The 15,955-nt window shown below is 41.9% G+C and overlaps 1 protein-coding gene across 3 annotated transcripts in view; it reads left to right on the top strand.

Annotated features, from left to right (window-relative positions):
* The window catches only part of IQCG (IQ motif containing G), a 1,934,505-nt gene that overhangs the window by 1,027,656 nt on the left and 890,894 nt on the right, over positions 1–15,955 (top strand). For all 3 annotated transcript variants that reach the window (XM_044070701.1, XM_044070702.1, XM_044070700.1), the window contains one exon: positions 5,151–5,232. In XM_044070701.1, the coding sequence (XP_043926636.1) occupies positions 5,151–5,232 (82 nt within the window). The remainder of the gene's footprint in view (positions 1–5,150; positions 5,233–15,955) is intronic.

Raw genomic sequence — 15,955 nt, 5'->3', positions numbered from 1 at the left:
CTTTTAAATGTCGAAGTTCCGAAATCTCGACTTTTAAAAAAGTACCCAAAACATCGAGATTTCAGAATCTCGACATTTAAAAGTGAGTTAAAGTTAAAGTAAAACAAACTGTTTGCAGGGGGGCAAGCCACCCTGCACCCCCCATTTAAATATATCAACTCCAAGATCGCACTACAGTGAAGAGAATGGTAAGTGCAACAGAAGCATTACCGTTCTCTTCACTGTAGCGCAATCCTGGAGTTGGTATATTTAAGTAGGGGGAGGTGTGGGGGTGCAGAGGGGCTTGCCCCCTGCAAACACTTTATTTCAAATCTCTCTTTTTTTTAACCCACTTTTAAATGTCGAGATTCTGAAATCTCGATGTTTTGGGTACATTTTTTTAAAAGTAGATATTTCGGAATTTCGACATTTAAAAGTGGACTTGAAAGAAAGATACCCAGATAATCCCAAAGGTGGTAGGAGCAACTTGTCTAATAAAAAACAATTTACAATCATACTTAAATATGCTATCAGTATATGTAATCCATGTGAATTACAGAAGGAGGCAAATCTGGACACATTGCAGGTACTTAGAAGGTGCTCTTTTAGCTAATATGAAAGACTGAAGCAGTACTAATTGCAGGAACTCTAATTGCACCTTGAGTTAGGAATGTGGTCTATTCCTTTCATGTTATTAGAAACCCAAAACCTTTGGAGAAATTAAACTGGGAAATGGTAGCCATGATAGACTTAGGAATGGGGTCCCTTCCTGTCAGGGTTTTAGAAACCTAAAACACTTGGGGAAATTAAACCCAGAGCCAGAAGGGAAATATCCAAAGATATTTGAAGAGAAATGCAAGCAAAGACTCTCAGATATGGTAAATTTCACAATACTAACATCACAAAGGTGGAATGTAAAAATAAAGTTTAGCAAAGTACAAATTAAACAAACAGAAACTGAAGTTACAGATCATTTACAAAGTGAATAATTTAGTGTGGAAACTCCAGCACAGGCAATGTTATGGCAAGATCGGCCAATAAGTCCTCAGATGGATGAGCAGCAGATGGAACAGGCTACATCTGAAGTCAATCAAACATGCTTCATATGGGCTGATGTCAACCCTAAGAAAAAGAAACAAAAAAACAAGCATGTTTCTCCCAAGCGAATGTCTTAAGAAAAGGAATGGGTTGTATTTCCTCAGGGCCTATACAAGGCTATTTTGTCTTTGAAACACTCTTCCTTTCTATCTACTACTTCTGTCTCAGTTCAGAAAAGACAGGAGCTCACCATCAACCTCGAGAAGGCTTCCCAGACCACCTCCCAGGACCTAGTCTTCCTGAGCCTTTCTCCTCCAGGAGAAAGTTCAGTTCCTCTCCACCTACTGTCAGTCTCTACTCACCCTTCAGTCTACTTCTGCAAGAGAAATTATAAGAAATCTGAGTTACACGACACCAACCATACCCATGGTACCACTTCTGCATTCCCTGGATGTTCACAGACATCTTAAATTCTGCCTTGATAAGATGAAAGACATCAGGAAAATGGAACAGCATTTTGTTTCCTCCCAGGAAGGCAGACTTGGCAACCTTGTCTCTAAGCAACAGTCTCCAACTGGATCTCAAAATACATTTCCTGTTGTTATTAATTTCAGGGCAAGTCCTGTCTTTACCTGTGAAGGCCCATTCCACCAGAGCAGTATCTTCTTCTTGTGTCTTTTTCAAAGGCATTGACTCCAGAGCTATTCCGGAACCAGCCACCTGGTCTTCTGTGCACACCACCAGAACACACTACAGAGTGGATGCTTTTTCAGGATGAAGGACCCCCTTTGCCAGATCTGTCATGTTGGGATTGGTAGACAGGTCCCCATCTTCGGTTCATCCACCATATACAGCTTTTAGGTTTTGGCAATCACCCCATCAGTTTTGGAATACTGCAACAGTTATCCAACAAACGATGTACAGTTGTGTAAGAATTTACAATAACAATAGATGCCATACTGATCACTGTTGCAGTATTGCATTGTTGTGCCCTCTATGCACCTTATGGACTAAGGGGGGGGGTGCAATCACTCTCCCCCTCCTTGTTAACTCAGGCTTCTCCAGGGTCTCCTTGCTCTAGAAAGTCTGAAGATCTTATGCATCCCCTATGCTCCCATACTTCAAATTGTAGTACCATAGAAAAGGTTTAGGCTTTGGTTCACCAGCTGGATATTAGGTTACCTTGTAGAGATAACCTGTCAATATTGGAATACTGCAGCAGTGATCAGTATGACAAATCCTTGCAGATATGTAATTTACAAGTTGTAAATAGTTACACTTGTAATAGTGTTGTACCTTGTCGATACATATACTCTGTATAATTTATTCTTTGCAGACGTATAATTTAAATGTGAATTTAGCACTGTCAAATGGCTTGGATCATGGTGAAAAAGTGTCTGTTGACCAACCCACTTAAACAAATTTAAATGAATATCCAAAAAAAACGAAGTAGTTCAAGAATAAAACTGGTGTGTAAAACCAAATATAAGCACAAACAAAAAACTGTTGAACACACCAGTAACACAGCCACATCTTATAGAAACGTATTATTTAATGTAGGATAAGCACTTTCACGATATACATAGACTATCGTTTCATCAGATCAAAAATACAAGACATCTAAAACACATTTAAACTCTATAATAGGCAATTGGATGTGCCAAATCAAAACACACCCACTATGATGCAATTACACACCCCATATAGACATAGAATCAACAAAACATAAAATAAATATAAGGTATTCGTATGAAAAATAAAAATAAGAACAAAAAATATATATACAGAAAATTAAACCTAAAATGGCTACCTATGTAGCCTCCAGATTTTAAGGGCTGGCTTCAGGGGAACGTATTAATTCAATCCTTTCCCCTTTGTTGCACCCAATCTGAGAATCCAGCCTCTTTAGGAAAGGATGTTATAAGGACTCGTTGTTATACAGGATGAGTATGTACCCTCCACATACATATTCTAATATAGTGAAGGGACAGAGTATGAGGGCTTCACGACTGAATGTCAGAGATGATGGATATCGGGATGAATTGGAAACACTGAAAGGCCGTTTTTTGAATAGGGGTTATGATGAGCGAGAGGTGACCCTTGGCTTGAATAGTGGGTCAGCTCTAAGAGGGAGCAGGGCTAGACCCTATTTTTCTAGGAAAGATGAAACAGTTGGTCAAAGTAATACTGCTAGGGACAGTAAGAGAGCATTAGCTTGCTCTAGTCAATATACCACAGACACAAGGTGTGTTAGGAATGTGACTGAAAAGAACTGGTCAGTTTTGCTCACTGATGACAAAATCAAAGAAGTAGTTGGATCACGTCCTACTTTCATTTACAGGAATAAATTAAATTTGAAAAGGATGCTTTGTTATCCTGATCAGAAAAGACGAACATCCATTGGGTTGAGCCATTCCAGTATCAATCCATGTTGGAACTGTAGATACTGTTGATTTGTTGATATTAGTAATAGTTTTATTAAATAGGATATTTGAGTTTAGAGTACAAGCAGACTGCAATGCAAAGGACATTGTGTACCTTGCTAGGTGTACTAAATGTTCCTGTTTTTATGTTGGTAAGAGTAACAGGAGATTAAGGGAATGAGTGAGGGAGCACATCTACTTCACCAACATTCAGTACAAGTGTAACCCACTTGCTAAATGTGATGAAGGAGGGGACAAATAATGAGTTTAAATTTCTAGTTATTGATAGGTTTTATACAAGTGCTAGACACGGGGATATTAGAACATGGACAGAGGTAGTGGAATTGCAGTGGATTCTCAGATTGAGTGCAATGAAGGGGAAAGGATTGAATGAATATGTTCCCCTGAAGCCAGCCCTTAAAACCCGGAGGCTACATAGGTAGCCATTTTAGGTTTAATTTTATGTATATATATTTTTTGTTCTTATTTTTATTTTTCATATGAATATTTTATATTTATTTTATGTTTTGTTGATTCTATGTCTATATGGGGTGTGTAATTGCATCATAGTGGGTGTGTTTTGATTTGGCACATCTGATTGGCTATTATAGAGTTTAAATGTGTTTTAGATGTCTTGTCTTTTTGATCTGACGAAACGTTAGTCTATGTATATCGTGAAAACGCTTATCCTACATTAAATAATACGTTTCTATAAGAGGTGGCTGTGTTACTGGTGTGTTCAACAGTTTTTTGTGTTTAAATTTAAATGAATAAATGGACATTTTAACAGCATAATACAGTTCTTTGATAATAAGCAATATTCTATAATCCCAAACCTGCACTTTAATTGGAGATATGATATTGATATGGAGGAAGTTGTGACTGGAGCTGTGACATTTTGCATTACACTTGATAGTAATAGAAAAGTAACATGCAGTAACTAAAAAAGCTGTTTTTGTTTATGTGTTGCTTTGCTGAAACTGCTGGCTATTTTTAATTGCCATAGTTTGACAACTGTTTTGTTAACTGTCAAAAAAGCTGTCCATCTGTGGCATTTCAGTACAGTAGTTTACTCACAGGATTTAACTTCATAAGGAATCTGTGTTGTCTATTCTTATTGTATTAATCAGGCTTTATGCAGTATTACTGGCACAGTGTTTGTGAGGTTTGGCAAATCAGGTTTTAACATCTATGAAAGCCATTAAGTAATATATTTTATGTAGCTAAATTGTCATTTACCCTCCCTATATCCCTCTCATCTTTTTTTCTGATACTCCCATTTTCATTATTCATGTCTTTCTGTCTTCTTTCACTACTGAGACTTGTATTTATATTTATGTTATATTGCAGTTGCTTTCATCCTTTGTCTTTTTTGTTTTTTGCTATGACATGGTTGAATAAAATCTTATTCCAGTAGTTATACAATGAGAGTTAAAGGATCATCTCTGTCCTCTACAATCTTTTATCCATATGTGCAGACAGATGCTCATGTTTTTATATTTATTTTTACAGTATTTTTATTATGCATTTGTTTTTATTTATTACATTTTACATGTAAGTGCAACAGAAACATTATTCTCATTGAAAACAAACTAATCACTTAATTTGCCTCTTTAGTTCCCACCACATGGGCATGTGCTGGATGAGGTAAAAACTGTTGAGGCTTACCAGTACTTGTTTCTGTGTGTAACTGTTATTTTCTTTATCAAGGGAGGAGGATGGGAGGAAACAGATTAAAGCTCTCCAGAAACAGCTGCAAGATATCAAGAAAGACAAAGAGTCGGAAGTTCAGGTGAGTGTCTCTGAGAATCAGTCTTCAAGCAAAGAACTGACAGCTTTTAGACCCTGACATCAAAGAATGTTATTTTTCAAATAGATCAAATGCCACATTTATGTTATTGAGATAATTAATAAGATTTCATTTTTTCCATTAATACTTCCTGGTTAATATAATCTGCCTATGTGAAGGCTGCCAGTCTAGCCAGATAGAATTGTACAGATAATTATGTCATCTGTAAATATTAATGAAAACCACAGGCTTGTTGTCGTAAATGGTAAAAATAGTGTCACATGTGGAACTGGAAAATAATGTAACAACAGTGCACTCTACTGTAAGGAAGCTAAGTCAAGCATTTTATGACTGTCTTTAATCTTTAAAGTTGGCTCCAGCCTGTCTAGGTGAAGGAATTCTTGCTATTGTTTTAAGGCCCGAGTTAATGGCCAGAATTTGCATGCATAAATGTCCTTTATGGCTTTCCTTCCTAACCTGGTGTGAGCGTACTAAAGAATATAAATGTAGTTTCTGTTAGCCTGGGAACCCAGGGAAGTGTGAAGAATGATGTCATGTGAACCAGGAATGTGATTTTAAAAATAGAGAGAATCAGAGAGCATTAAGCATTTTTTGACTTGACCACCCAACTCAGCACTGTCTTGCTCTATATGTAAATTTATCTTAGACTTGTGTTTTCTCTTAGAAATAGCTAGAAACTAGAAAGATTAGACTGTGTTTTTCTGTGATGTCAGAACTGTACTAATGAATTATTTAAGTATTTCTCTGTGATCTCTGAACTCTTGACTAACACTGTGTAATAAAAAGTATTGTCTTGTGTTTTGACTATTTGTTATTAAATACTTTTAAACCCTTTCAACTGTGGCTGATGTTAAGTTGTCAATCTCGCCTTCATTCTTGCTGGATGGGTTGCTTTAGCTCGAGAACTCCTTTTACCAGCTCGAGGCAACCCTATATCCCATGATGCAAGAACTACCCCAGATCTCGTTTGCCAGCTGAGGTAAGTTTTTCTTGTTAAATAAGAAAAAAGTTAGTTAGGGGTTTAATTTCCCTTCAGTGTCAGGTTAGCCTGTATTTAGTACAGCCCACCCTATTCCCTTCCTTTTTAAACTTTTAATATAAGTTTTTCAGTGAAAGTTTTAGTCAGGCCTAGTTCCCAAGTTATTCCCTTCCTGTGTGTCTGTGTAGGGATTAAGTTGTGTGTTTGTGGGGACTGTGTGTGTATATCCTGTTAGGATGTCTAAGGAATGACCAGTGCTGTCAGAAAATGTCCCTGACAGACGGTCACACTTCTTGTGTGTATTGCCTTTGCACCTGCAGGACTCCTGTTGTGTCATGCCTTTAGCCAGCGAGTCCTGCAGGAAAGGAGGAACAAACTGATCCTCCGAGGTTTGTTGAAACCTGAAGGTTCTCCTCCCAAGCAAGGCTCAGGCTACAGTGTCTAAGCCTCCTTGCTGGAACCGATGCTTCTTCTGCCAGAGTAGTGGGTTCCCTGACTACTGTTCCTTTGTCCATCTGATCTTCCAGGCTGTCTGACCGCGATTTGGAGAGGTGGTAAGCAGGCTGTGTTGAAGTCTCAGGCACCCCAATGCTCCATAGCCCGTCTCAACAGACCGATCTCCTCCTTGAGACTTTCCTTGGAGGATCCGGGCTAGTGGCATCGGACCCTTGTCCGTGTGTTCAGGTCTCCGGGAGAGGAGCCTTTGAGGTGATGAGGAGTGTCCTGGCCTCTGAGCCTGGTCAACGGTCTATCCTCTAGCTCCTCCCTCATCAGTGCCTGCAGAAACCTCTTGCCAGCCTCTTGCTCTCAGGCCCAGGGATCCATCGCCCCAGGTTTCCCCACTGGGAATTTCTCCTCTTCCGAGGTTTCTCCTGACCCTGCAGGTGAACCCCTCGAAGAGGAGGAAACACACAGACTCTGAGTCTACTACATCTGATACTGACTTAGATGAGTCGGAGGGTCTCTGAGGATGTCTCATTTTCAGACATCCTTGAGCTCCTCAAACAGATCCATTGACCCCTCCGAGGATGAGTCGGTATACCTGGAGGCTTTTGGATCCCGACCCTCCACCTCCTGGTGTCCACCCACTCATGCAGGTAGTGGCTCCAGATTCCGGAACCTGTCCCCAGGAGACCATCCAAATTGGACAAACAGTTCATGTCCAAAGGTGTCTCTGTGGATGCTATGGTGGTGGCGGCCACTAAGAAGGAACTGGCGGATCCTTCAGTACCTGTCCATCCTCCTAATAAGGATTCTAGGACCATGGACAGGTATGGAAAGCGGATGTTTTCTTCAGCGACCTTTGCAATGCGTTCGCTGAATTACCTTTGTCACTTCACCAGGCTTCAACGAGATATTCTCAAGGAACTGGGGAAGTAGTCCAGGATCCTTCAGCTGCTGGGGCTCAGGAAAAGATTGCCTCTCAGCTAGCTATCCTGCTAACTCCTCCATGCGGCTCATATCTTATGCAGCCGATGGAGCGAGTAGGGGGCCGCACACAGGTGTTGCTCTTAGATGCCAAGCCTGGATGCGGCCTTCACCAACACCCTTTGATGGTTCGGCTTTGTTCGACCTCAGGTGAAGGATACTTTGACCAGATGTGAACAAGACGGTAAAACTCTTTGTGCCGTTGGAGTCCAGTTTTCCACTCCTTCTAGACCATATCCCAAGGGTCAGAAGGGGAAGATGTAAGCCCAAGGAGCTACACCGGACACACGTGGTCAGTTACCTAGAGAGGCAGAGTAACAATAATAATAACCGCCTAGAGGCAGGGGGTCCTCAGAACCAGGGCAACAGGGAGCCTCTTCCTGAGAAGCCCTTTCAGCATCCCTGAGGTGTTGCCCGACTGTCCACCCTTGGAGGCAGTCGGGGAAGTTCGCTGTACCCAGTAGCCTGGCAATCCCTATCACAAGAGAAGTGGGTACAGTCGATTATATCCGAGGGTTACAAAATCCTTAAACAGGAAGTTTTAAAACTCCTGGGAAAAGAGCCATCCAAACAGTGCCAGCAGACCAAGTAGGATCCGGCTTCTACTCAAGATTCTTTTGGTCCCCAAAGGACGGAGATTGGAGACCAATACTAGACCTAAGCAGACTAAACAAGTCTGTCAAAAGGCAAGATTCCGGATGGTCACGCTGCAATCCATTCTGCCCTTTCTGGGCAAGGACAACTGGATGTGCTCGATAGACCTTCAGGATATCACATAAAGATTCACAGACGCCCAGAAGGTTTCTCCGCTTTCGGGGGAGCCAGTCATTACCAATTCAGAGCACTGCCCTTTGGCCTCACTTCAGCCCCCAGAGTGTTCACCAAATGCATGGCGGTGGTCACAGCTCACCTGAGGATTCCAAGTGTTTCCTTATTTGGACGACTGGCTCCTCTCCGCCACCTCCAGGGATCAGCTTCTTCGGTCCAGAGATTACACCTTACAGCTTTGCAAGAGTCTAGGAATTTCGGTGAATTTTGAAAAATCCTCTCTGCTGCCTTGCCAATCTATCACCTTTATAGCAGAGTTAAATACCGACAAAATGTTAGCCAGACTAACAAATCAAAGGATTCTGGACATCCAGAAATTTGTTCAGCTTCTGTTACAAAGCAACAAGGTCAAAGCCAGGTTTGTCTTGAAGGTTCTAGGCCTAATGGCTGCAGCCATTGTTCTTCTTCCACTAGCTTCCACATGCGTCTCCTGCAGTGGATGTTGTTCATCTGCCCATGAGACACGAGATCTTAGTGACACAGTCTTGCAGGGCTCATCTGATGGTGGGTATCTTCCCTCTTCTTCAGCAGGGCCGACCATTTGTTCCCCTCCTCCAGTTGCCACAGTCACCACGGATGCCTCTCTGATCGGGTGGGGGCATTATCAGGGCAGGATGGTCCACGGACGGCAACCCATAGAATACCACCTGCACATAAATGTCCTGGAGATGAGAGCAGTGCTTTTAACGTTGCAAGCTCTCGACTTTCTTCCCACAGGGACTATTGCAGTACAGACGGACAACATGTCCGTGGTCTGGTACATCAACAAACAGGGCGGAACCAGGTCCTATCCCTTATGTCGAGAAGCTCTCAGACTTTGGCAATGGGCGATCTCTTCTCAGCGGTTTCTGATAGCAACGCACATCCCCGCAGGTCCAACCTATTGGCGGACAGGCTAAGCAGATCTATTCTGATGCCTCACGGTGGTCTCTCAATCAGTCTGTAGTGGATCAGATTTTTCTGAAGTGGGGCACCCTTGTTGCGATCTTTTAAAACAGCAAGTGCCCAGATTACTTCACACTTTTTCCTCTTCCAGGCCAACCCTTGAGAGACTCTCTAACCCAGGATTGGCCTCGGGGACTTCTTTATGCTTTTCCTCCCTTTCCATTGATTCCACAAGTCATTCAGAAAGCCACCGTTTTGAGAGCCAAATTGATCCTCATTGCTCCATATTGGCCTCGACAAATTTGGTTTCCGTCTCTACATCGTCACCTTCTGGTGCAGCCCTGGCATCTGGACCCAGTTCCGGATCTTTTGATCCACCAATCGGGTCAGCAGCACCGAGCCATTCATTCTCTCAACCTCACTGCTTGGTTGCTCCACTTCCTTCCCTAGCCAGGCTAGCAATGATTTCTGACGCAGTCAGAGACATTTTAGTGTCTCCTTTAAACTCGTCCACTAGAAGTGTTTATCCTAGCAAGTGGCCAGAAATATTGATCCTTCACCGCTCCTATACATTCTGTTTTGGATTTCCTTTTCATTCAGGTTCGTCATCATCTACAGTCAAAGTACAAATGGCTGCTATTTCCAAATTTCATGTTGGCTTGCAGGACAATAACATCATGTCTCATAGGTTATGCAAAGCCTTTTTGAGAGGAGTTTTCTCCTAAAACCGCCTGTGAAACATCCTCCTCCGCAATGGGATCTGAACTTAATGTTGGCATCCCTAATTCTACCTCCTTCGAACCGTCTGCTACGTGTTCTTTAAAGTTGTTGACATGGAAAACTATATTTTTGCTGGCTGTTACTTCTGCAAGAAGAGTTTCTGAGATTCAGGCCCTCTGTATTCGTTCACCTTATCTGGTGTTTCATAAGGATAGGGTTTCGCTCAGGACTAACCCTTCCTTTCTTCCCAAGGTTGTATCTCAAGCCAATATTAACCAATCTATTGATCTACCAGTTTTCTTTCCTAACTATTCTGACAGAGCTGAACAGAAGCTGCATTTTTTGGATGTTCATCGTCAGCTCAGGTACTACTTACATAGGACTAAACAACTTAGAAAATCAGACCAATTGTTTGTCTCCTATGCAGGAAGCAGGTTGGGTCTTCCAGTATCTAAAGTGACCTTATCTAGATGGTTGACTTCCACCATTTCCTATGTGTACTCTCTCAAGGGCAAACAACTATCTTCTAAGCCAAAAGCTCATTCGACCAGGAGTCTATCCACTTCTGTAGCCTTTCAGGATAGACTTCCCATTGACACTATTTGTGCAGCAGCTACTTGGGCCACGCCTCATACTTTTGTGTCTCATTACAAGTTGGATTTGGCCTCCAGAGATAGGGCCAGTTTTGGTTCCACTGTTCTCAAGAGTCTGTTCCATTGAGCCACCCGGGATACAGGTGCTAGGACGCTGGTCCCATCCAGCAAGAATGAGATTGACAACTTAACATTTAGAAGTTATGTACCTACCCATGTTAGTTGTCTTCATCTCCGCTGGCCTGGACAGATCTTGGAGAGTTCCTATTAGATTGCTTCCTCTGGAGCATTGTTATGAGGACTTCTTTTAGGAACCATGGTTCCTAATTATATTAGGATAAGTCTTTAGCAGGGTTAGTTAGCTACCAAACGAGATCTGAGGTAGTTCCGCCTTGCATCATGGGATATAGGGTTGCCTCGAGCTGGTAAAAGGAGTTCTCGAACCCATCCAGCAAGAAGAAGGCGAGATGAAGACAACTAACATGGAACGTTATGGTAGGTACATAACTTCTAATTTTTGTACAGATAATTTAAGCTCTTTAGAGTACTTGCATGCTTTTGATAAAATTGTACAAAGCCACTCCAGTAGCTTTAGCCCTGGGCTATACTATCAATTGGATGATAATATTACACATTAATAATTGGACATCCTTTTAAGGGCCTTTGAGTAGCTGATAAATATTAGTGGGTGGTGGCAGCTGGTACTACCGTATAGTCTAGGAAAAAGTGGCACAGCTAGAGAGCCTGTGCCAGCCTTCCCCAGGAGTGTCTGTGTGGTTGTATAAACTCTTCTAAAAGTGTGTGTGTGTGTGTGTGTGTGTGTGTGTGTGTGTGTGTGTGTGTGTGTGTGTGTGTGTGTGTGTGTGTGTGTGTGTGTACGTGTGTGGGTGTGTGTGTGCGCGTGTGGGTGTGCGTGTGCGTGTGTGTGTGTCAGCTTGGGCAGGGACATGAAGCACTGGTTGGACAGAGAGAGTGCTGGAGGTTTTAAGTTGCCCACTAGGCTGAGATCTGGACCCTATAGCTGTGCCAGTGGGGAGTCTTATTGGGGACCTGGAGAGCAAGGGAGCGACCAGCCCCAGACTGACTGTGATCTCTGTGTACTCTTAAGGGAAATTGCACTTTACTGTGTGTATTTGTTATCCTTTCCTCCTATATGAGACGCCCCTCACTGGTGTTAGTGGTGAGGATTGAGGCTCCTTGATTGCTGGGCCAGGCCATGAGCGTCACAGCCTATATAAAAAGAAGTACAGAAATATACTACATATTCATATTCAAGTACTGCAAATGCAGTCTGCAAGCATTATCTTAACATGTTTATATTCTTCCTTCTTAAATAAGTGCTGTGTTTTCATAATTACATTCAAATTAATTATATCATGATTACCTTCCTATGAATAATATCAACTGTACAATTCCTTTTATTTGTACATGTTGCTTCTTTTTGAGTGCTTGTTACTTTTTGTCCTCTGAACTGGGTTGTTGCTGAAAAGGATTTTCGGAGCAGTTGACACCTCTGCTTACTGAGTGATTAAATAAACAAATGCATTTTTGTAAGACAAATGTCTGTAGTAATACAATTTATAAATGAACACTGTTAAGCCCATTTGACTATTCCTTGTGACATAAGTCAATGATTGCATAAGGCACACAGTAACATACACCTCTTAATAGATTGTTTAATGGACAGTCTGTTGACCAGTGGTTTACTACATATTTTGAGGTGTTAATTTGTATCCTTTTATTTACCTGTTCAGTTATACGTTTAGAGTCTATTGCATTTTAATGTGCATTTTCTGCTTGATAGTAAGGTGGGAAGTATAATGGGAGGTGTTGAAGACATGTGGGTGCTTTTTCTTTTTGCTTGTTTTTGGCTCCTGTAGCTGATCATTAGGATCATTAGTAAGATTAATGACATTTTGGGAAAGTGTAAATCAAGCCTTAAAATAGGGACATAACTCCAAAAATAGGGCTAACCTAAATCAGGCCTTAAAATAGGAAGGTTCCTTCAAAACAGTTTAGAGGTGTAAATCACACTGCATCTATGACTTTCTGTCTGCCTTAGACTGTACTTGGCTTAGCATATCTTTTCACATGGGGCAACTCATATGTTCTGTTTCTCTGGGAGACTGAAATGATCATGAATTTTTCATACCTGCCAAAAAATATCTTTGGATCAGCTCTTCAGGACCTCAGCAATAGAGGCCTTGTGGTAAAAGGCACACTGTATATGTTTCCGTTAATATTATTTGTGTTTATTGTATATGCATTGATGGAAAGCCGATGTTTATATTACATTAACTATAAATAACAGCTTGAAAATCAAAAAAAAAAAAAATTACTGCCTAGAATAAACTTTTTCAGAAATTTGCTTTTTCTATATTTATCTTATAGTGCCACAAGTTTCTATACATTGAACATGTAATCTGCCAACAATATGGATTTATTCTGTTTCTTGTGAGGCAAGTCACTCATAACTGCCTTTAGTTTGTTTCTTGGTAGGTAAGGTGTTCATAACTGTCTTCAATAGTTATTTATCCTCTATATATTATATATAAAGGTTACCTATTTGCAGGGTTGCCTGGAGTTGAATATGGCTTAGCAAAAATTTATCACAAAAAAAAAAGCATAAGGAAGTATAAAAGGCAGTCTGCTATCTGAACAACTGGGAGAACTGATGAGCATTGAGGAAAAATAAGCTACTTTTTTTTCATTTATTTATTGCATTTGTTTACCGGGATAGTCTGACTAAGAAAAAAAAATACCCCTTTTCAGAGAAAGCCCTGGCAGAACAGCTCTGGAAAAATTGCAACATTACATAGGTTCATAGGTAGGTACTAGGCTATCGGCCCTGGGGCCTATACAAGCCCAGCCAAAAAGGTACCCTGGCTTTTGCCACCCAAGAAAATGATTTTCCTGTGCCACTGTCGAGCAGAGCCACAGAGATGATCCCTGGGGTGAATTTCCTATTTCCCATCCAATCATCAAGATTTTTCTTGAAGAGTGCTAATGAGGAGCTTTGTTTGCTATAGATAGGTAGTTTATTCCAGGGTATGGGAAGTCTCGGGGACAGGAATCTATCCCTCTGGCATGTTCTGTTTATTGTGGCGACAAGGTTTAGGTCCCTAGAGCATGTAGCTCGGCGGGATTGGGATTTCTTTAAGTGGAGCATGTCCAACAGCTCTGGGTTTGACATAGGTTTGTATGTTAGGCAGAGATCTCCTCTGGGTAGGCGATATGCGATGGAGTAAAGCTGGAGTTTTTTGAGATGGTCTGTGTAGGGCATCTGTTTGAGGCTGGTAATCCTCTTTGTGAGGTATTTCTGTGGCCTTTCCAGTTGTTGTAGATGTCTTGTAAGGTACATACCAAAAGGGGCATTGTACTCTATAATGGGTCTAATGAGTGATGAGTAGAGTGGAACAATGACCTCTTTTTTTCTGGATGCGAAACCTTTTGTGATGAGGTGTGCCACGTAGAAGGATTTCCTGACTACTGTGGCGATGTAATTATCAAAGGAGAGACTACTGTCCACCTGTGTCCCAAGGTCTCTTATCACACTTTCGGTGTTAAGTATACTACCACCTATGTTGTTGTTCATGGATACAGGGTTTTTACCAAAGGGGATGACAATGCACTTTTTGGCATTGAGCTTGAGGCCATGGCTTTGACACCAGGCATCTGTCTCAGTGAGGCCCTTTTGTAGGATGTCCACATCGTTAGGAGTTTCGATTATGGCTCCTAGTTTGCAGTCATCTGCGAACTTTGTTAGCCAAAGACCTTCTGTGTTAGCCTGTACTTCAGAGAAGTAGATACCAAACAGGAGAAGACCCAGGACTGAACCCTGTGGTACTCCACTTGTCACTGGTCTGAAGCCGGATTTGGAGTCTGCTACTTTCACAGTGTGGGTTCTGTCAGTGAGCCAGTTGGCAACCCATCTTGTGACATAGGGATTTATACCTAGTTTAGTGAGTTTATCTATAATTCCAGAGTGAGGGATGGTGTCAAAAGCCTTGGCAAGATCTAGATAGGCTGTGTGAACCATCTTACCCTTGTCTACGGCTTTGGTGAATGCTTCAAAGAAGTCTATCAGGTTTAGAAGACATGGATCTGCCTTTTACAAACCTGAACTGGGTGGGGTCCAGAGTTTGGAGATTACCAATGTCTTTGTTTATAAGTTCCATGATGATACGTTCCATGGCCTTGCAGACCAGGCTCATCAGGCTAATGGGGCGGTAGTTCCCAGGGTCCGTGGTGGCTCCCCCCTTGTGGAGTGGGATAACTGTCGCTGTGCACCATTCAGCAGGCACAAAGCCTGAGGTGAGGCTATGATTGAACATGGCATTTAGATGGGGTGCCAGTTCATTCTGTAGTTTGTGTAGAATGCAGCCTGGGATGTTGTCTGGTCCCATGGATGCTGTGTTCTTGGCTTTGGAGAGTGTGTTTTTTACCTGTGCAGCCTTGATTACAGGAACTTTGCATTCTTCCGGTATAGAGATGGGCTCTTTAGGGGTTGAGAGGGGGGTAAAGTTAGCACTGAACTTATCTGCCGGGATGTTGGGAATATCAGTTCTTTGTGGTTGTCTTTAGAATCCGTGGCAATTTTGTTTTCATAACTAGCTTTGGAGGATTTTATCAGGGATCGCAGCTTCTTACTGAGGCTGACCATGGAGCTCCTCCACTCATGGGATTTTACTCTCTTTTGCAACAGTTTCTTCCTCCTGTTGTACAGTTTGTTTATGGCTGGGGACCACCAGATTGGCTTCCTTTTTTGGAGGATAGTGTCTTGGTTCTGTTTGGGATAGCATGATCCATGCACTCATGTAAGTGCTTATAACGTGCAATTGTGTAGGATTCAGTAGTCGTAACTGTATTGTCCATCTGCATGGGTGTCATGAAGTTCACCACTTCTGTCTTAAGAAGCATGAAGTTGGCTTTGGAGAAATTTTTTTACCATGGTTTCCTTAATGGTGGGGGGGGGCTGCAGTATGTGGATATCTAGGGTAATTAGCTTATGGTCGGATTGGACCAATGAGGTGTTGACTTCAGGTGTGGAACACCAGTCACTCATGTTGTTAAGGACTAGATCTAGGATATTGTTGCCCCTGGTGTGGGTGTGGATAAGTTGATCCAGGGCATTGGAGTTTATGAATTCCAGAAAGCGTTGAGCAAAGCAGTTGGTACATGAGTAGTTTTCCCAGTTAATTGTGGGGTAGTTGAAATTGCCCATTATTAGGGTGTTTGATTGAACCCTAATATTTTCCAGTACATCAAGAAA

The sequence above is a fragment of the Protopterus annectens genome, chromosome 4.part1 (genome assembly GCF_019279795.1).
Source record: "Protopterus annectens isolate FY-2018-M chromosome 4.part1, PAN1.0, whole genome shotgun sequence".
Taxonomy (NCBI): Eukaryota; Metazoa; Chordata; order Ceratodontiformes; family Protopteridae; genus Protopterus; species Protopterus annectens.
Note: the sequence above shows the minus strand (reverse complement) of the source record. Positions and strands in the feature narration are given on the sequence as shown.